Genomic DNA, 17,884 nt, shown 5'->3' with positions numbered 1-17,884 from the left:
AATGTTCAAGCAGAAGACCTCTATGCCTATCCATCTGTTCTAGCCCAAAATACTTTGTGACTTGTCTCCAAATGCTAGAGTTGAAGAAAGCTATGAATTGTCTGAACAAGAGAGCTGTATAATGCAAATGTTCTATCTGAAGAACAGATTGGCATACATTTGAACCCTTTAGATCCACAATATACTATTTTGGGGCATTGAAGAGACCATTAAAATGAACTGGGAGATGTAGGCAGGAGCAGTTGGAGACTCTGAAGTACAAGCATGATATGCAAATGTACATGTATTGGGATGGATTGTACACCTGAGGGCTTGGCTTCCGTGGTCATCGCCACATTGTTTTCCTTTCTGGTGTGAAAGTGTGGTAGTGCTAGTGAACTTTCATCTAGTCCACGCTTTCCAACTCATCCACAAAGTATGTGTATCTATAATATTTTGGGGATTATTTGGAAAATTGAATGTTTTGCTGAATTTAGAAATAAGTACTCCCCTCTTCACCTTATACCTCCCCACCGTGGCTCTTATCTAACGTCATTGCCTCTGTTACAGGGCAGAGAACGGGTGATTTCCTGGGTACGGAGTGTGACAATAACAATGACACAGGCCTCGCTCCTGGGAACATGCTGGATAATTCGCTGTGCTATGAGGTCTGCTTAGCTGGTGAGTGGCAGTCTGATGAACATGAACTTACAACTGTGTCACCCATGCCAGAAACGCCCCCCCCCCCCCCAAAAATAACGAAATGTCCGATTCATCATGTAGGATGCATGCACGAAAGTTATGGGCCATTAACGTTGGGCTGTATATTTGGTGGCTTGTCTAAAAGAACTAGAGAATTTTATTGGAAAGTCCTGGCTGGTTATACTAGTGAATTTAGTACGTGTATGCATTAGTCTTCATCCCTAGCGTCTACACTAAACTATCTGTCCACTCCCACCATGAACCATGTTTGGTCCCTTGTTGATTTAACAGAAGGGTAGTCTCACAGACTAGGTCTCGCCTATTGGAGTGGCACCTGTTGCTCATCGATAGTGGCTCAGCATCCCCACCTGTAGTGAGGCTCTGCTGTCTTGGTAGGTCCTTACATTTCTTCATCATTAGGTCAGTGAAAGGAAACAGGCCTGCTTTCCGAACGAAGTCTACTTCGTTAGCCTCAACCTGTGTCTGTGTGTGTTACCTAGGAAAGTAAACTTTACTACTGAAAAGCGGGTAGATGGTCTTTCACAAATGGTTTGAAGATTGTTGGCATAGGGTATGCATCTGTCTCATCTGTGAGGTGTCTGTGTTTGGGATGATAATGAAGGAGATGAATCAGTGGATCAGTCGCATCCATAGCTTGAAGTTGGAAATCTTTTTTTCTCTGGTATAAGGGCCCAGGTCTGCCGTAGCAACTACCACAGAACCCAAAGGAGAGAGTGACATATCTTATTCTGGTACTACTTGCAGGCACAAATGCTCCAGCTTTAAATCCTACCTTACTCCCAACCTCAAAAAGCTGCGGTTTTAATTGGCTGTATAGCCAACTAATGCCCCGAAGTTTCTAGTTGGTACTGCTGTGGGTTCTGATTCTTAAAATTCTGAGAGTGCTCAGCAGATAGGAGAGACCAGGAATTGCTCTCAATAAATATTTCTGCTCTACAAGGGTCTTGAAATGGAAGCATTGTTTAGAGCTTGTATCTTTTTGTTTCCCATGCATAGGTAGTTTGTATGTCCCTTTGCTCCACAACTCTATCTTTATCTTATTGTGGTGAAAGTAGCAGGTGTCACGGTGTTATAGTTCAAACTATGTCCCACTCTTATTTTCCTTACACCGGGCATACAATCAGAACTCTCCATCACAGGGCAGAACAGTTTCTTATGTTCTTTCCGAGTAACTCCTCTAATACTAGTCACTCCCTTGTCTTTGCTGGGCCTCTGTCATGCTTCAGTATAACCATTGTGGGCCTGCACATCTGTCTATCTTTCCTATTTTGGGATTTTTTCTCCAGTTGATCTGAAAGTTCATGTTCACTGTGCCAACACTGTTTGTTCAGCCAATGCTTGTGTTCCTAATGCCAGGGTTGCCAGACATATGCAAATATATTGACGTGTACCTTGAAAATCTGATATGTCTTCTGATCAGTTGAACAAACAACAAGATGATCATAGGACATTGTGGATGTAGGTGTAATGCCATAAAGAACCCATGCCCTTGAGAACATGTTGGCATAAAGAATCATCTGCCCTATGTAAAGCTGAGTCTTCAAAGCTTGGCACTGTGCAAAAAGGCATTTAAATATAAAAGCTTGCCACTATTCGAATGTATTGCCCATGCAAATCCGCTTATAAAATCGAAGTTGTTTGGTCAAAATGTCAGCCTTTCACCTTCCTGTCCCGAAAGACTCTGACATTGGAGCTCACCACCCTTGCAAAGACTGTGACATCTCATTTGGATGCCCTGTAAAAGCCCTTATAAGCTTGCTTCCCTGGCAAAAGATCTGATATTCCCACGTGAAATGGTTGTCTTTACTGAGAAGATTATTCACTGGGTAAATAACTCAATCGTTGGGGTAGGGAGTGTAGTAGGTGTTGGTAGGTTGAATCTTTTATGTTCATGGCAGTTGGTTTAATCCTTACTGGGAAAGGGTCCTTTTCAATCCGAATGATCTCAGATCATATCAAAAGGAACTTACCAGAGGAAGCTCCCTTCTCCATGACTTGAGTTCCTTGACGTGTCTATCTGTTTGCAATCATTGTGCTGGCAACCCTGTCTCCACCCTCCACCCTGCTCTGTCTGGGTTGAAGCTCTTACCTTTTGTTGTATTTGAATCTTTAAGGCCATGAATCCCGACAAGACGAGATAGCCCCCAGTGCTGGATCAGCAACTGCACTAAGTGGTATATGGGAAAAAAGCAAGGGAATACAAAATGACATGGTGTATAAAGCATACATTTAAAATGCAATGCCTGCAGGGGAATACTACACTATAGGGAAGTCATTAGATTTCACGTTCAGGCGATTCCTTTAAATTGGTTGGTCATGATCAGGCCTTTCTAAAACACTGCCCACTGGTAAATCTCTTGATTTCTTTGTCATCTACTCTTTCACTGGCCTGCTCCAAAAAAACATTCCGCTCTATTTTTGACTTCCAGAGCCTTGGGAAACAATGATTCGAAACATGGCTCTGAGTGTTTCTCTTGCATCTGAACGGCGTATTCAATAGTGTGTTGATGGCTGCCAAATCATCAGTTAAACACAGATCTGGCAGTGCTTTCACTCAAGTGGACCACCACCCTCATACCTGCTGATATCTGGCATTTTTGTCTGGCGGAAATCCTACAGGAATGTACTGGAGCAAATTTGCTTCGAAAGAGGAGGTTATTTAATTTCAGAGAAAATAAGTTATTTCCCGCTTTGTTCAATAAGAGCTATGTGAAAGTGAGTTCAGTCTCCTAAGAGACATTCTTTATTGTGTTGAGTGCTTCTGTGCTATTGGCTCAACTGCAGCCGTGCCTGGAGAACCAATAGGACCAGTGGACGAGGACTTCAAATGCAAACTAATAGGGACTTCTGCAGCCTTGCAAGTGCTTCTGTGGTGGTGTTAAACCGCTCTTGATGCAAATAGTAGTAATGACCACTTCCGTGATGGGATGAGCCAGCCTTGATGAGTCCCCTTCGGGTTCCTAAAACCATCTCCTCCAGTCAAGCACTATGTGAAGGGTGATGTCCTTTCTAATCAGCTGGTCAGACCTTAATTTGTACTTTCCGTCTAGCCATTCGAAAACCAGAATGAGTCTAATTGTGTCAGAGTAGCCCTAGCAATAGTAGTTTCCAGATCTCCTCCAGGTGTTAGAGTTGCCACACTTGAGCTTGCGGTGGAGAATCAGTCTTCTTTCCTGGCTTAAAAGCCAGATTCACCACCTCATGTTACCAATCTTGAGCTTGGCAACTTGTCTCTCCAGTTCCTCTAGTGAGACCATCTGACACTTCCACTAGAATATATGGACATCCTCCGAGAGGCAGAGTGGCCCCTCAGCAAGGTGTCATGAGAATTCAAGTGTAAGGTTCTGAGTTGGTGTTTATCGAAAGCAACTGGTCATTCTACAGGTAGAGAAGTGGCAGTTTGCTCCAACATCTAATTTGAACAATTACAGTATACAGAAGATGCCCATCCCAAGTTTACTTTCCATCCTTTGGCAATGTGACTTTTTTTTTAAGACCGTAATAGTTTTTGCTCTTAAGTGGACACCTCACCCTCTATGCATCCTTTTCCTCCCCCTCACCACCCACACCCCCACTCCTGAACCTCAGGCATAAGTCCTCTTCATAGGATCATTCATGGAAAGTGACTTTTCTAGTGGAAATTTTTTCTACCCGTACAGTGAGTGAAATACACACCCTATGTTTCCACAAACCTTATACAGCTTTCCACTTGAATAGAATGATTATGGCAATCCAACCAGTTTCCCTACCAAAAGAAATAGCAAACGTTGATATAAATCATGAGCATTTTCTACCAACTTTCTTTCAGAAACTGACCTCTTCATCTCAGAGATGTATACACACTGAAAAGGGTTTTATGCTTCTACATAGAAAAAACAAAGAACACTAGAGAAGTTAAACTACTTGCATTTGGAATGGTTTGGCTAACTTTAAAGTCTATTGTGAGCCTGATAGGTTTTCCATTATCCTATGCTACCAGAAAGCTGATAGGCTACTTTGGAGGATAAGAAGGGCTAATATCACCAGAGGCAAAATTGCATAGGAGAATTCCACATTTCTGAAATGTCTATATGTGCAAACCAGCCACCTCCAGCCCTCTGAAACCTCACCCGCCCCCCCCCCCCACCCTGACGCGGGCCATGAGGCTCATGTAGAGCAACTGCTCCTAGTCCCGGAAGACTGGACAGAGGCCCATCTCCCTAAGCACTGTCCTGAGATAGCTCCGCCCAACTGTGTCAAACGCCTTCTTAATGTCGAGCGACACAATTGGCAGATCCTGGTTCGACCCAGCAGTCTCATGTAGTACATGGGTTAGACGACTCAGATTAAGGGCTGTGCTGAACAGAGGCATACACCCACATTGATCTGCATGGATCAGACCATGGATTGCGCCCTGTAGCATTTTCGCCAATATTTTGCAGACAATTCTTACATCAGAATTAATCATAGTGAGTGGTCTGTCGGAGGAGGGATCCTCGGAGTCCCCTACAGGCTTCAACATTGGACATATTATGTCCTCTTGCAACATAACATATATTTTAAAGCTAGGGTGCATGTGCAAGCGTGTGAGTCTGTTAGAAAATATTTGGGGAAAAGCTTAATTCTCTTAAACCCTCCTGCCATAGGGAGTTCAATACCTATTGCTGAGAGCATATGATACCACATAGCGACTTAGACTGATGAAGAATAGATTACACGTGAAAGTGATTGTCCATTTTGTTTGTGTGTACGTGTGCGTGTGTATATATGCATCCTCTTTATTGATAACAGGTTGACGGCATCAGCCATAGAGCTTTTGTAGTGATTCCAAACGGTGGCCTGGTAGCAGAAAGGATACTTCCTTATACCATTTCTTGTTCGGTCTATCAGCTGGTAACTTTATACCCCACAAGTCTTTTCTCCATCGGGTGAAGACAATGACAGCTGCGTGTGGCAAGTCAGGATTGTTGTGAATTGATGGTTGTAATAATACAACATATTAAGTTTGGCAGGAAAATACCAGCAGTACACCCTCTCTCCAATACTACCATTATATTTTGCTGGTCCTTCTGTTTCATCCTGCATGTTGCGCTAGAGGAGTCCAGCTTTGAATGGGACCCAGTCTGAGGTTCTGTGGCATGTTCCTCCTACAAGTGGCAAATCATTTGTGCTATTGTTGCATGTTGTTGAGCTTCTCTTGTAACTTGCACCAGCACCGTACTGATGAACTGCTGTTTTCCTACAGTGTCAATGTTATCACCTCCTCCAACTCTAACTCTATAAGGCTGTTCACAGCAGGGAGATGGGGGTGGTTTAAAGCGGTGTAGTGAGCAAGTCCGAGACTCAATGTCCCACTTCTTGGTAAATCGATTGAGTGGGACTGTTTGTTACGTCGAGCCTAGACAAGACATGTATAGACTGTGTGTGCTTCATTTGATTATTTCAGTGTCCTTTGAAAATCCTTGCTTCCACGTAGTTAATCTTTCCAGTTTGTCTCTCCTTTTCATTGGTTGTTTACTTCCATGCAGCAGCACCCCAGTATTTGTTTTTAATGAATGTGTTTCATTCTATAGGAGCTTGAATGTGTTAATTCGGTAAAATCTATGTGATGAAATTTGTCACGGAAGATAAAGTAGATTTAACACGACGTTCGGCTACAAGTGTAATTAAGGAAATACACCGTTGTGAGAAAGGCATAATTTAGAAAGAAACAAATTAAATTGATAACCTAGAATTTAAAGGAGAATACCATTAATATTCCTTGGGGTAGAATTGCACATAGGTAAGAAGAAGTAACAACTTGTTTTTCTCCAATGCTTCACAACCTGTCTACCTTTGAAAATTGTGGATACTTATTAACCTGATGGAAATGTGAGCTCAGTCACTAAGAGATCCATTTGCTCGAAGGAGAAGTTAGTGTGCTGCGCAAACCTTCCTGCTACAGCAGGCAGCTTTGGCATACAACATTTGATCCAGAAATGCTACGTATTGCCTTTAATTCAGTTTCTAGTCTAGCTAGTCTATGCATAATATTATTTTTCTTGGTGAAAAATGGTCATCTTGTGTTGTTAAATCATGGGGCCAACCATGGGTTGCCTTAATTGGTTCCGTTCAGGCATCAGACACTTTTCCCTATCCAAAGGTCAAAATCCAGTATTCATTATGCACACCCATTTTAGAGTTTTTTCCTTGGTTATTTGTTGGTTAGCCGTGCTACACAAACAGAAATTGCCAGAGTGCCATATTTTCAACACCCCTACTTGTGTCTTTGGTTCACTGAGAGATATGGCTTCATAGTCAAGTAAACTGAACCTTCTAGAGAATTGTATCCCCATAATTCCAAAATTATCTGCTGGGTTGTACTTGGTTAATAGACTTCGATAGCAGTGACTGAGAGGTTTTTAGTTCCAAATATATGAACCAAAATGCCATGCGTGTATTCAGAGTACATTTAGATGTACATTCAGGTCGTATGTATCCATGTACACTCCTAAAATACGTCCTACCCCCACTCCACCAAGGTTCATAGACCTAGTCAGTGTTCGTGTCCAAGGTGATTGGGAGAGGAACTGCACCGCTTATTGTAACAGGGAGAAGTATATAAATATGTCTGGATTTCCTGTGAGTAATCCTTAATTACTTCCAGCAGTCAGTCCCTAGATGAACAGCCTTGCAGAAGGAGGGTTGGCCCAGGGTCTCCTTTCTTATTGTGTATTGTGACTGTTAAATGTCTCTGTCATTCCTTTTGACTGTTTTTCTTTGTTTGTGTCTCCAGTTCTTCTCTCTGATTTTGTTTTCTTGGTGTTTCCTACTGAACAGCCGCAGTTCCGGATTGCTGTCCCATAGAAATTGAAGAATAGGTAGGAGAGGCGGAAGACTACGCATGATGCAGCTTTCAGACTATAATGTCTGTTTCTTATATATTTTATTTCTTGTCCCTTACCAGGAAGCAGAGTCTCCACAAATAGGTATCTCACTTTGTTACAATACCAACAGCTTGTAGAGCAACAGAGGATTGCCCCATGTACACTCATCCACATTCACAATGTATCAGCAGTCAAAGCCATAGTTTTAGGGCATCCTGCAAACATTGATTCTCAAAATGGGCAATCTAGCGAAATGGATGCCCCTTCAGTACCTTACACATAGGGAGCACGGTTGTGTTGGTTCACATTGGATTGCTACCTTTTTTTAGGTTTGAATTAACTGTTATGTCTAAAGACACTTTTGTTCTGTACATTGTACAACCGATAAGATATGCCACAACTGAGCATGCGAAATGACATTTACAAAAAAAATAATGGCGGCGTGGGCACTACCCACTTTTGGAGTCTACCCTCACAAACCCACTTAGCCACCTGCACACCGCTCTGCTTTTTGTCACTCACAGGAGATATGTTCTGGTGCTCGCCTGTAATTATTTTTTCAGGATGCTTTTCAAAATCTTTCATCCAAATTCATTTGGTACTCGTAAGTTGCCCTTAACTCAATAGCTCGTGTTCAACTATGCCATTTTCATTTGTTTTCAGAATGCATATCCTACAGTTTGTACCAGTCCTGAATTACTAAGGTACTGCCTTGCATGTAGAGGCAGTTCTCATCAGGATAACAGGGGCCTTTTGTGTAGTTCATGTTCAGAATATGGTCCCTTCTGCGGCATTGAAAATGGATCATTGTGGTAATGGTTCCTAAGCTGTTCACACATTAAGGACAAGAAAGAGATGAAATGGAATGTCTGTAGAACCTCATCCTGTGCAATCTATTCTTTCCAGACGTGCTTGGTTGGTCCCAGGCTTTGGCTATTTGGATTAGGCTCCACATTTCACCTGTAGGTGCCCTCCAGAAATCATTCTGTGGTATTCTCTGTGGTGGCCACAGCTCAACAACCTGCCCTACCTCACACTGTTGTGCTTTGTGGATCTACTTCCAGAGTTAGGCTAGACATGTTTGTGGAGCATAAAATGAGGGCTTTTCACAGTTTTGTGGCTTACACCCAGGTCTGTTTTCTTTTTTTTGTGTTGAAATTATTTATTAAGAAAATTTCAAACAAATTACAAATGCAGATACATATGCAGAAGAAGGAATGATATACAATATAAATGAGGAAGGCATTCCTAAATTATGATAAAATAGATGTAAAACAACATATCCTCTAGTATTCAGAAAGTGTAGTTTAGTAAAGAAATAAGAAGGGAAAGAAGAAGAAAGGAAAAAAGAAATAAGAAGGGTAAGAGAGAAAGAAAGAAAAAAAAAAGGGGGTAAAACCCCAGAGTAGCAATCTAGTTATAAAGAAGAATGAAAGCAATAAAAAGAACGATACGAGGCAAAAAAAAAAAATAGATGAGTAAGATAAAAGAAACATGGTATAAGGAAAAAGAGGTAAGATTAGGAAGGAGTAATAGTCGCAGAAGACGAAGAAGTAGAGGCAGAATCATTATCGACTGTGGTTTCCAAGAATGGGGGCCATACTTGAAGAAAAATGGAAGCTTGGTCCTGTACATTATAAATTATACGCTCATATGAAGCTGTTTGTATCATTGCCACCAACCATTCCTCCTGAGAAGGAGGTAGGGAGGATTTCCAGTGACGCAGTATACAAATTTTTGCCGTGGCTAAAGCAGTGTGTAGAAGGCGAACCTGTGGTTTGGTAAACTTGGGAAGGTCACGAAAGTCATGTAAAATTATGTTTGCCGAGGTAAAGGGTAGGGGCAATGACATAGAATGAGCCAAGGTATTTCGTATGAAAAGCCAGTATGATCTAGTACGAGGGCATTCACATATAATGTGCGTGATGTCACACCTGGAAGCTGAACATATCCAACACAAGGAATGCGAAAGTAAATTAGCATGATGCAGTTTAACCGGAGACCAGTGCCATTCATGAAGGATTTTAAAAATACTAAATTTAAGGCGGGCTTCTCTAACACTCTTATGCAATCCTTCTAAAATAAGATCCCATTGAGTATCTGAGCAGGTCACAGAAAGACGTGTTTGCCATTTTAATTGAAGAGCTTTGGACAAAGGTAGCGAAAATAAAGGGTGTAGAAAAGTCTTGTAGAGACCAGAAGTGACACCCTTAAAAGTGCCCCATAAATTTAGATAAGCTAAGATAGGAGAGGCGGATAACAACTCAGGCGGGGAACTTATATGCTTTGTAATAGCCTGTTGGAGGTGAGAGTATTTACAGGATTGAGTAAGTGGCAGATGAAATTCTTCACTCAATTGGGAGAAGGATTTGAAATGGTCACCATGAAACAACTGTTCCAGGGAATGAATACCAGCTTCTTGCCATAAAGGCCAAAGTAGAGTTCGACCTCTCACTCGAATAGCTGAATTAGACCATACAGGAGCATTAAAGTGAAGCCGCGGATTAGACTTAAGGAGACGATGACTTCTTTGCCAGGACTTAAACATGGCAGACAAAATAGGGTTTTTGGGATCAAGAGAACTAGAACCCTTGCCATATTAAAGGGATAAACCAGGACCAGATGCCAACAAATGACGTTCAAGTGGTACCCATTGAGGAACGTCCTTGAACTTAGGTAAAAAGAAAGAGAGGTGGGAAAGATGAAGGGCAAGAGAATAGTGCTCAATAGATGGAAGACCTAAACCGCCATATAGTTGGTGAGCTTTTAATTTTGCAAAGGCGAGACGCGGTTTAATTGTTCCCCATATGAAAAGTTTGATTTTTGAATCAATGGACCGGAGAGTAGACAAAGGAATAGACAGAGGGAGCATACCCAGAACATAGAGAAAGCGCGGTAAAGTAACCATCTTAATTGCCTGAACCCGTCCCCTAAGGGATAAACCTAAAGCCTTCCACTTATCGAAGTCCCGTTGCATTTGTGTGATCAAGGGAGTTAAATTGTCTGTTACAACATTATCTAATCCTCTGTTGAGGAGAATACCCAAGTACTTAAGTCTACAAGGTTGCCAGTGAAATGGAAAACCCGAAATTGCTTCTTTTGTAGTACCTAAGGACATAGGTAAGGCTTCACTTTTATCCCAATTGATCTTCTATCCAGAAAAAGAAGAGAAGTCCTCAATAATACGGAGAAGAGCAGGGAGAGATCGCGGAAGATCAGTAAGTGTAAGAAGAATATCGTCCGCATATAAATATATTTTGGAATGAGCAATTGGAAGAGGAACACCCACCACATCAGCCGATTGACGAATTGCAGCAGCCAGTGGTTCCATAGCCAAAAGAAAGAGGAGAGGGGATAGCGGACAACCTTGACGGGTACCCCGCCGAATAGGAAATGAAGTGGAAAGAAAGCCCCCACAATTAACTTGGGCTGATGGGTTGTCGTAAAGTAGACGCACCTTGGCTATGAATTGATCGCCTAATCCAAATTTTTGCATGATGGTAAAGAGGTATTCCCACTCAATACGATCAAATGCTTTTTCAGCATCTGGGAGAGGCAAGATGGCGGCCGCCTTGGACGGCTGAACGGCAGCACGACTGAAGAGATGCCGGCAGACGATTTGACCCACTTCGTTGCTTAAACCTGCATTCAGCATCCAGTTTCTGTACAAACATACGAGCGTGTATCCCTGCGGTTTGTAAAGGCCTTGCTCCGGAAAGAAAAAACGGTGATTGTGAACTTGCCGTATGCCCCTTACCTGTAATCGACCGCTAAGGCGGCTCCTACGGGAGCTGACACAAACTGCGAGGAGGGTTGCGTCAGGAGGCGCAGCAGGGGGAGGTTTGATCGCGGAGCTCACGGAGTTTGCCGATTGGAAGCGGAGATTGCGAGGAGGACGGCGCTTGTTTCACAGATCTCGGCAACAGCTCGTGAGAGCAAAGAAGAAAACGAGCCCTCAGGGGGAAGGAGAGCCTAAAGGATTACGGAGCAAGCTGGAAGCTCCTAAAGAAGAGGAGGGAAGCGATCAGGACTCTGAAGCTGCGGGTAAGGGGGATTTTGGTGTTAAAGAGAGGAGAAAATTGATAATGGCTCCTAAAATGAATGCTGCAGCCAAAGCGGCTGCAAAAAGGAAAGCCGCTGCGGAGCAGGCAGGGCTGACATTGGAAAAAGGGGGAGATGGAATGAAAAGGAAAATTCAAAGTCCAATATCCCCGGTTAAAAAAGCAGCACAGCAAGGAGTGGCGAAAGCTAGTCACGGTACTACCCCAATTACGAACATCTTTCAAAAGATAAGGAAAGACAAGGAGATTATTGGCGATGCGCTGGAGGACTCTGAATTAGGGTCCAAAGAGAAAGATAATTTGAAGGACGAAATGACGGGTGTACAGGTCTTAGGTCTTCAGAGTCAGGTGATGGGCTCCATAAACAAAGAGGAGGGCGGTAATGTGCTGCCATACGGAGTGGAGAATACTGAAAATCTGGAAAACTCTATTCAATCTGTATCCCAACCCGAGCCTAATATATGTACTATGCCGGTGCTAGAACAAGCCACTAAAATCCCAAATCAGGAGCTGGAGGGGGGGATGGAGCAGGAGCAGGAGCTCAAGGAGAGTGCAGAAACTGCAGAGAATACAGAAACTTTTGAAGATAAAAAAGAGGCTCCTAGCGAGGCCTTCTTCTCACTCTCTGAGGGAGGGGAATGGTCGGATGAAGATGAAGGGAGCTTGGATCAAGAGGAAAGTGGCTCTGCCTCAGAAAGTGACCCTGATCGGGAAGAGGCTTTACCCTCAACATCAGCTGGAAAATCTAGTATAGGACCTGGAATACGCGGTCAGAGACATGATCAGCCTCAGCGTAATCCACTAATAGAGAGCCCTGGTGGGGAACTAGCACAGATGTCACTGCTGGAGGTAATACATCAAGAAATATTGGCGCACAGAGAAGAGGCTCGACAAGAGAGCCGTAAGTCACAAGCAACAGCTAGGAAAATACAAGGAGCGGTAAGGAAATTGGCAAGAGTATGTACGAACTTGGGAGAACGGGTGACTAATCTTGAGGAAAGAATTGTGACGACAGAATCAGAAACGACTACTACCTTGCACAAAGTGGCTCAGCAAGGTGAGCAGCTGATTGACGTGCAGTGGAAGCTCGAGGCGTTGGAAAATAGAGCGAGACAAAATAATCTACGTATTCTTGGAATACCGGAGGGATCAGAAAATACGGACACAAGAGCCTTCGTGATAAAACTTTTTGAGCATGCCTTCACTGAATTGAAGGGGTGGGATTGGCCGAAGGAGATACAGAGAGCACATCGTACCCCCGCTAGAGTTCATAAAAATGCTAAAGAGGGAGATAAACCCAGAGCGATTTTAATCTTTCTGGGTAATTTTAATCTGAAACAGGCAATTTCAGAAAAAGCAAGACCGGATTCGAAAAAGAATATTGATGGCTTTTCTTTCTTTGTCCGACCGGATTTTTGTCATGTCACGGTGGAGAGACGCTGGCGGCTCAGGCAGATGATAAAACCATTTCAGGACAAGGGCATGCAAGTTTATCTAATTAATCCGGCACAACTCAAAGTAATTAATGGGGGCAGAACCCTGTATTTTTCCTCGGAGGTCAAAGCAAAAGAGTATCTTGATTCTCAAAGCTCTTAGACGGTATTTTGCACTGTGGTTGTACGATGGCTGTATTATGGATGTGACTAGATAGAATTGTACAGGGTGTTGGTGTAGGTGCTGGTGCTGGTGTAGGTGGCACATAGGTTTAGGGAGGTAAACGGGTCTACGGGTTCATGATGGTTAATATTGAATCTCTTCAGTTAGTACTGCAACCATCACATGCACAGACCACTGGGTCTGAGCGCCTCTGTAAGGGGGAGGAAGGGGAGGAGGGGGGGAAGGGGTGGGAGGGGCAAGAGTGTTGAAGGGGAGGAAGGGTGGAGCGGGGGGTTCAAGGGGAGGGCAGGGGGGGTGGGGGTGGGGAAAAAGGGAGAAAAAAATATTGAGATGAAAAAGGGCCAAATACCAGTTCGGGATGGTTTTGATAGATGTGTGTATACAATCAGGTTGGAATTGAAAAAAGATAATAATGTCAGACATTAGGATATGCACTATTAATGTAGGGGGCTTAAATGATTGGAAGAAGAGACAGAGACTGAATCAATTTGTGAAGTTTAACAATATTGATGTAGCTTGTATCCAAGAAACACACTTACCCTGGGCTAAAAGGAATTTATTGAGTATCCCTGGCTATAATCTATTAGGCTGCTCGTCCCAAACATCAACTACAAGGGGAGTTGCTATTGTAGGGAAACGTAATCTGGGGGGAGCGAGACGCACCAAAACAGATGGCTCAGGTAGATGGGCCTTGGTTGAGCTGGAGCTGGGCATTACTTTAGGGGTAATTTATGGTGCAAATGAGGATGACCCAGAAGTGTTCAATTTGATGGAGGAGGAAATGGCTAACTGGGGTACCCCTGTAGTGTTATGTGGCGATTTAAACATTTCGGTAAATTGGAGTCAAAAAGACAATTACAAAGGACGTAAACAGAAGGTGTATAGAGCATTAAGCTCTCTTATAGTGTCGCATGGTTTGTCTGATGTATGGTCGGAAAAAGTTATTGGAGACCCAGGATACACATACTTTTCATTTCCAGCTCAGAAATTCTCTAAGTTAGATTATTTTTTTATCTCTACGGGTGAATTAGGAAAGGTTAAAATTGCCAAAATGCCAAGATTGATCTCAGATCATAACCCCTTGATATTGACATACAGAGTATGTAATGTAGCTAAAAAGACAACCAAATGGACTTTTGAAAAGAAACTTCTAAACGATGAAAGATTTGTTACACATATAAAACAGTGGGCAAAGGAGTTTTTCGAAATAAATAGATATAGTTCGTCCAGGAATGGGGTTTGGGAAACTTTTAAAGCAGCTTTAAGGGGGGAAATCATTAGTTGCTCCGCAAGATTAAGAAAGGAGGACAGAAAGAAACTTGAAACGCTCCTCTTAGAGCTAACAGAATCAGAAAATCGGCATTTAGAAGAAATAAGATTAGGTAATGATGGGAGGGAAACAGCTAAAAGTATTGCGCTGATTAAAGGGGATGCTCTAAGAATATTTACGCAAAAAGAGACCAGAGAATACCAGACATCGCGAGCTAAAAGATATGAGACAGGAGAGCAAGCTGGCAGGGTGTTGGCATTGCGCATAAGGCAAGATCTCAATAAGAATAATATAAAGAAGCTGGAAGAGAATGGAATAGGTTACACTGAGCCTAGTGAGATAATGAGGGTCTTTCAAAGATTTTACCAAAATTTATATGATCAAGAGGCCAGCCAGATACCATCTAGACTAGATTTCGGAATTCCTTATCCAGTTTTAGAGGAAAGGGATATAGAGCAGCTGGAGAAAGATATATCCCCTGAAGAGATCAGAGTTGCGTTACAAGAACTTGCGGCAGGTAAAGCGGCAGGCCCAGACGGGATACCTATTGAGTTATATAAAACTCTAGAAGAGGAATTACTGCTTATAATTCTAGATCTCTTTAATGGAATAGTTTGTTCAGGGAAGATTCCAGATTCATGGAGACTGACTAATATCGTGGTCTTCCATAAAAAAGGTAAACCAGAAGATAATCCAGGGTCTTATAGGCCTATTTCTTTAATAAATGCAGACACTAAACTGTATTCAAAGGTGTGGGCGAAGAGGATGGGAGGAGTCATTGGACAACTTGTCTCTCCTTGGCAGCATGGGTTTGTCCCGGGAAGAGGTACGACGGATCACATCTCGCGGGCAATTTCCATGTTCGATGCGTCAGCTGCCACGGGGAAGGAGATGGCCATGATTCTCCTGGACGCTGAAAAAGCCTTCGATCGAGTAGTTTGGAAATTCTTATGGGAGGTTTTGCTCAGTAGAGGGTTCGGAGGAAAATGTTTGAAAGCTATAAAAGCCATGTATGAAGATCCGGTAGCCCGAATTACAACTATGGGGTTACAGTCAGAAGAAGTGGTTATTAGGAGAGGGACGCGCCAGGGGTGTCCCTGTTCCCCTATACTTTTCGCGCTGTACATAGATCCACTAATTAGAAAAATTCTGGCTTCAGATCAAATCTCTCCGGTTAAACTCAATGGTCATGCCACTAAAATATTGGCCTATGCAGATGACTTGGCGATAACAACTACCAACCCACAGATGGCCATGACAGAATTGATTCAATTAGCTAAAACTTTTGGGTCTCATTCGGGGTACAAGCTAAATGAAGGAAAAACTATAATAATCAGCACTAAGAATATATATAAGGTTGATCGAAGCTATGTGGATTCTGCAGTTTATTTGGGGGTGAGGATTAACGCGAATGTGGAGAAAATTGTACAAGAGAACTATGTACCCTTGATAACATCAATAGATAAAGAGCTGAGAAGAGTAGACGTCCTACATCTATCATTAATCGGTAGAGTGAACGTTTTGAAGATGTCTATGTTTCCTAAAATTTTGTATCTTTTCCGGGCCATACCTTTACTGATAGATGAAAGTGTATTTAGGAAATTGGAAGCAGTTTTCTCACAATTTCTATGGCAATATGGGAAAATTCGAAGATCTCTAGCTAGACTATCAGCTCCATTGGAAGGTGGGGGTTTGACGGCACCAAACTTGAGATTATATCATTGGGTTTGTCTTATATTACAAATGAATGTTCTGTTCAAATATGATGATAATGAGGTCTTAAAAATACTAGATAGAACTCCAACAATATATGAATTATTAGTTGGCAGAAAAGCAGTGGGTTTGCTTACTCGAGAAATAAACTATAGGTATTTTAAAAGGAGTGGGAGTAGGTTGATGATGAGTGCTTGGGGTTTATGGAAAGCAGTAAAGAGATATTTGAAGATTCCGAAAATTAATTGTATTACAGACATTTGGCATGCAAAACCTTTTGAGCATCTAGGGCAGAATAGAAATAGTAAGCGATGGAAGGAAGCGGGGATTAAGTGTCTTGGCGATGTTATGGTAGAGGATGGAATTTTGGGCTTTGATGTGCTTCAACAAAAATTTGGTATACCAACTGACCAATGGTTTCTATATAGACAGCTAGAAGGAACAGTTAAGGCTGTTAGACCTAGGATTCGGATTCAGGAGCTTAACCCAATTCTGAAATATGTGAGGAATGGTGGTAAGAAGATAAAAATTGGCTACAGCTATCTTCTCCAAGGTTTGGGGGATGATATCGGGCGAGTGGAATCTGACTGGGCGGAAAGAATTAGTGATCCAGATGTGGATATTGATTATGTTCTTGCAATGAATAAAAAGGTGCTAAGAGCTTCAAATTTAAAAGCACAGCATTATAAAACTATTTTTAATTTATATTATACACCTGCCAAATTGTATAAATGGGGTAAGAGGGATAATGATAGATGCCCCAGGTGTGATCAAGGACCAGCAGACCTACCCCATATGTTTTATAAATGCCAGAATATGAATCCGGTCATTATGGAAATTGAAAGATTTATAACAGGGTTGTTAGAGGAACAGATTACCTTATCCCCTACGATGGTTTTGATCGGTAGGGATGCTAGTCTAAGATTAGAATATGAAGCGGAAGCCTTTATCTTTATCTCCATGGCTGTGCTGAGGATTCTAATCTCGGCTGGATGGAAAGATCCGGTAGCCCCCACTTTCCAGCTGTGGATTACTAAACTGCTGGGAATTCACAATAGTGAGGAATGTTTATACGAGTTTAAAGGAAGAAGAATGAGGGAATTGGGTTTGAAGATATGGGCCCCGTTAAAGAAATGGAGAGAAAATAGATGAGTAAGAATGTAAGGATCATAATGCTGAGATTTAAGTTAGTATTATTAATAGTATATGTTAGTTGCATGTCTTATTGTCAGATTAGGTTGAACTTATATTTGCTGTTTTGTGTACTTCTTTTTTTTTTTTTATGTATGTATGTGGTTTTCTTTTGTTGCCCTGAATTTTCTCAATAAAAAAAAAAAAAAAAAAAATGCTTTTTCAGCATCTAAAGAAAGAAGGAGGGCATCATCTGTAAGATTTTAGGCGGACTATAGGGCATGGGAGAGGGTACGTAAATGATTACGGGAGGAACGACCGGGAACAAAACCTACTTGAGAGTTATGTATTAAGGAAGGCAAAACCTTGCAAAGTCGTGAAGCTAGAATGCTGGCAAGAAGTTTAACATCAGTATTCAACAGAGATATGGGGCAATAACTACTACACAAAAGAGGGTCCTTGCCGGGTTTTGGCAAGACTGCTATGAGTGCTTTGTTAGAGATAGAACCCAGAGAGGACTCCCCCACAGCTTCCTCAAAAGCGGC

The 17,884-nt window shown here is 42.3% G+C and overlaps 1 protein-coding gene and 1 long non-coding RNA gene across 7 annotated transcripts in view; one reads left to right on the top strand and one right to left on the bottom strand.

The window, feature by feature from the left end:
• The window catches only part of LOC144770238 (uncharacterized), a 1,037,372-nt gene that overhangs the window by 520,599 nt on the left and 498,889 nt on the right, over positions 1–17,884 (bottom strand). The window lies entirely within an intron of this gene.
• Positions 1–17,884, top strand: part of RNF157 (ring finger protein 157) — a 626,725-nt gene that overhangs the window by 557,069 nt on the left and 51,772 nt on the right. For 2 of the 5 annotated variants that reach the window (XM_078654581.1, XM_078654577.1), the window contains one exon: positions 550–660. The exons of 1 other annotated variant lie outside the window; for it this stretch is intronic. In XM_078654581.1, the coding sequence (XP_078510707.1) occupies positions 550–660 (111 nt within the window). Of the gene's footprint in view, positions 1–549; positions 661–7,456; positions 7,542–17,884 lie in introns of all 5 variants that reach the window. 2 more of the 5 variants (XM_078654579.1, XM_078654578.1) reach the window with 2 other exon arrangements.

This window comes from Lissotriton helveticus, chromosome 7, assembly GCF_964261635.1.
Source record: "Lissotriton helveticus chromosome 7, aLisHel1.1, whole genome shotgun sequence".
In the NCBI taxonomy this organism is placed as follows: domain Eukaryota; kingdom Metazoa; phylum Chordata; class Amphibia; order Caudata; family Salamandridae; genus Lissotriton; species Lissotriton helveticus.
This window is presented reverse-complemented; position numbering and strand designations above follow the sequence as displayed.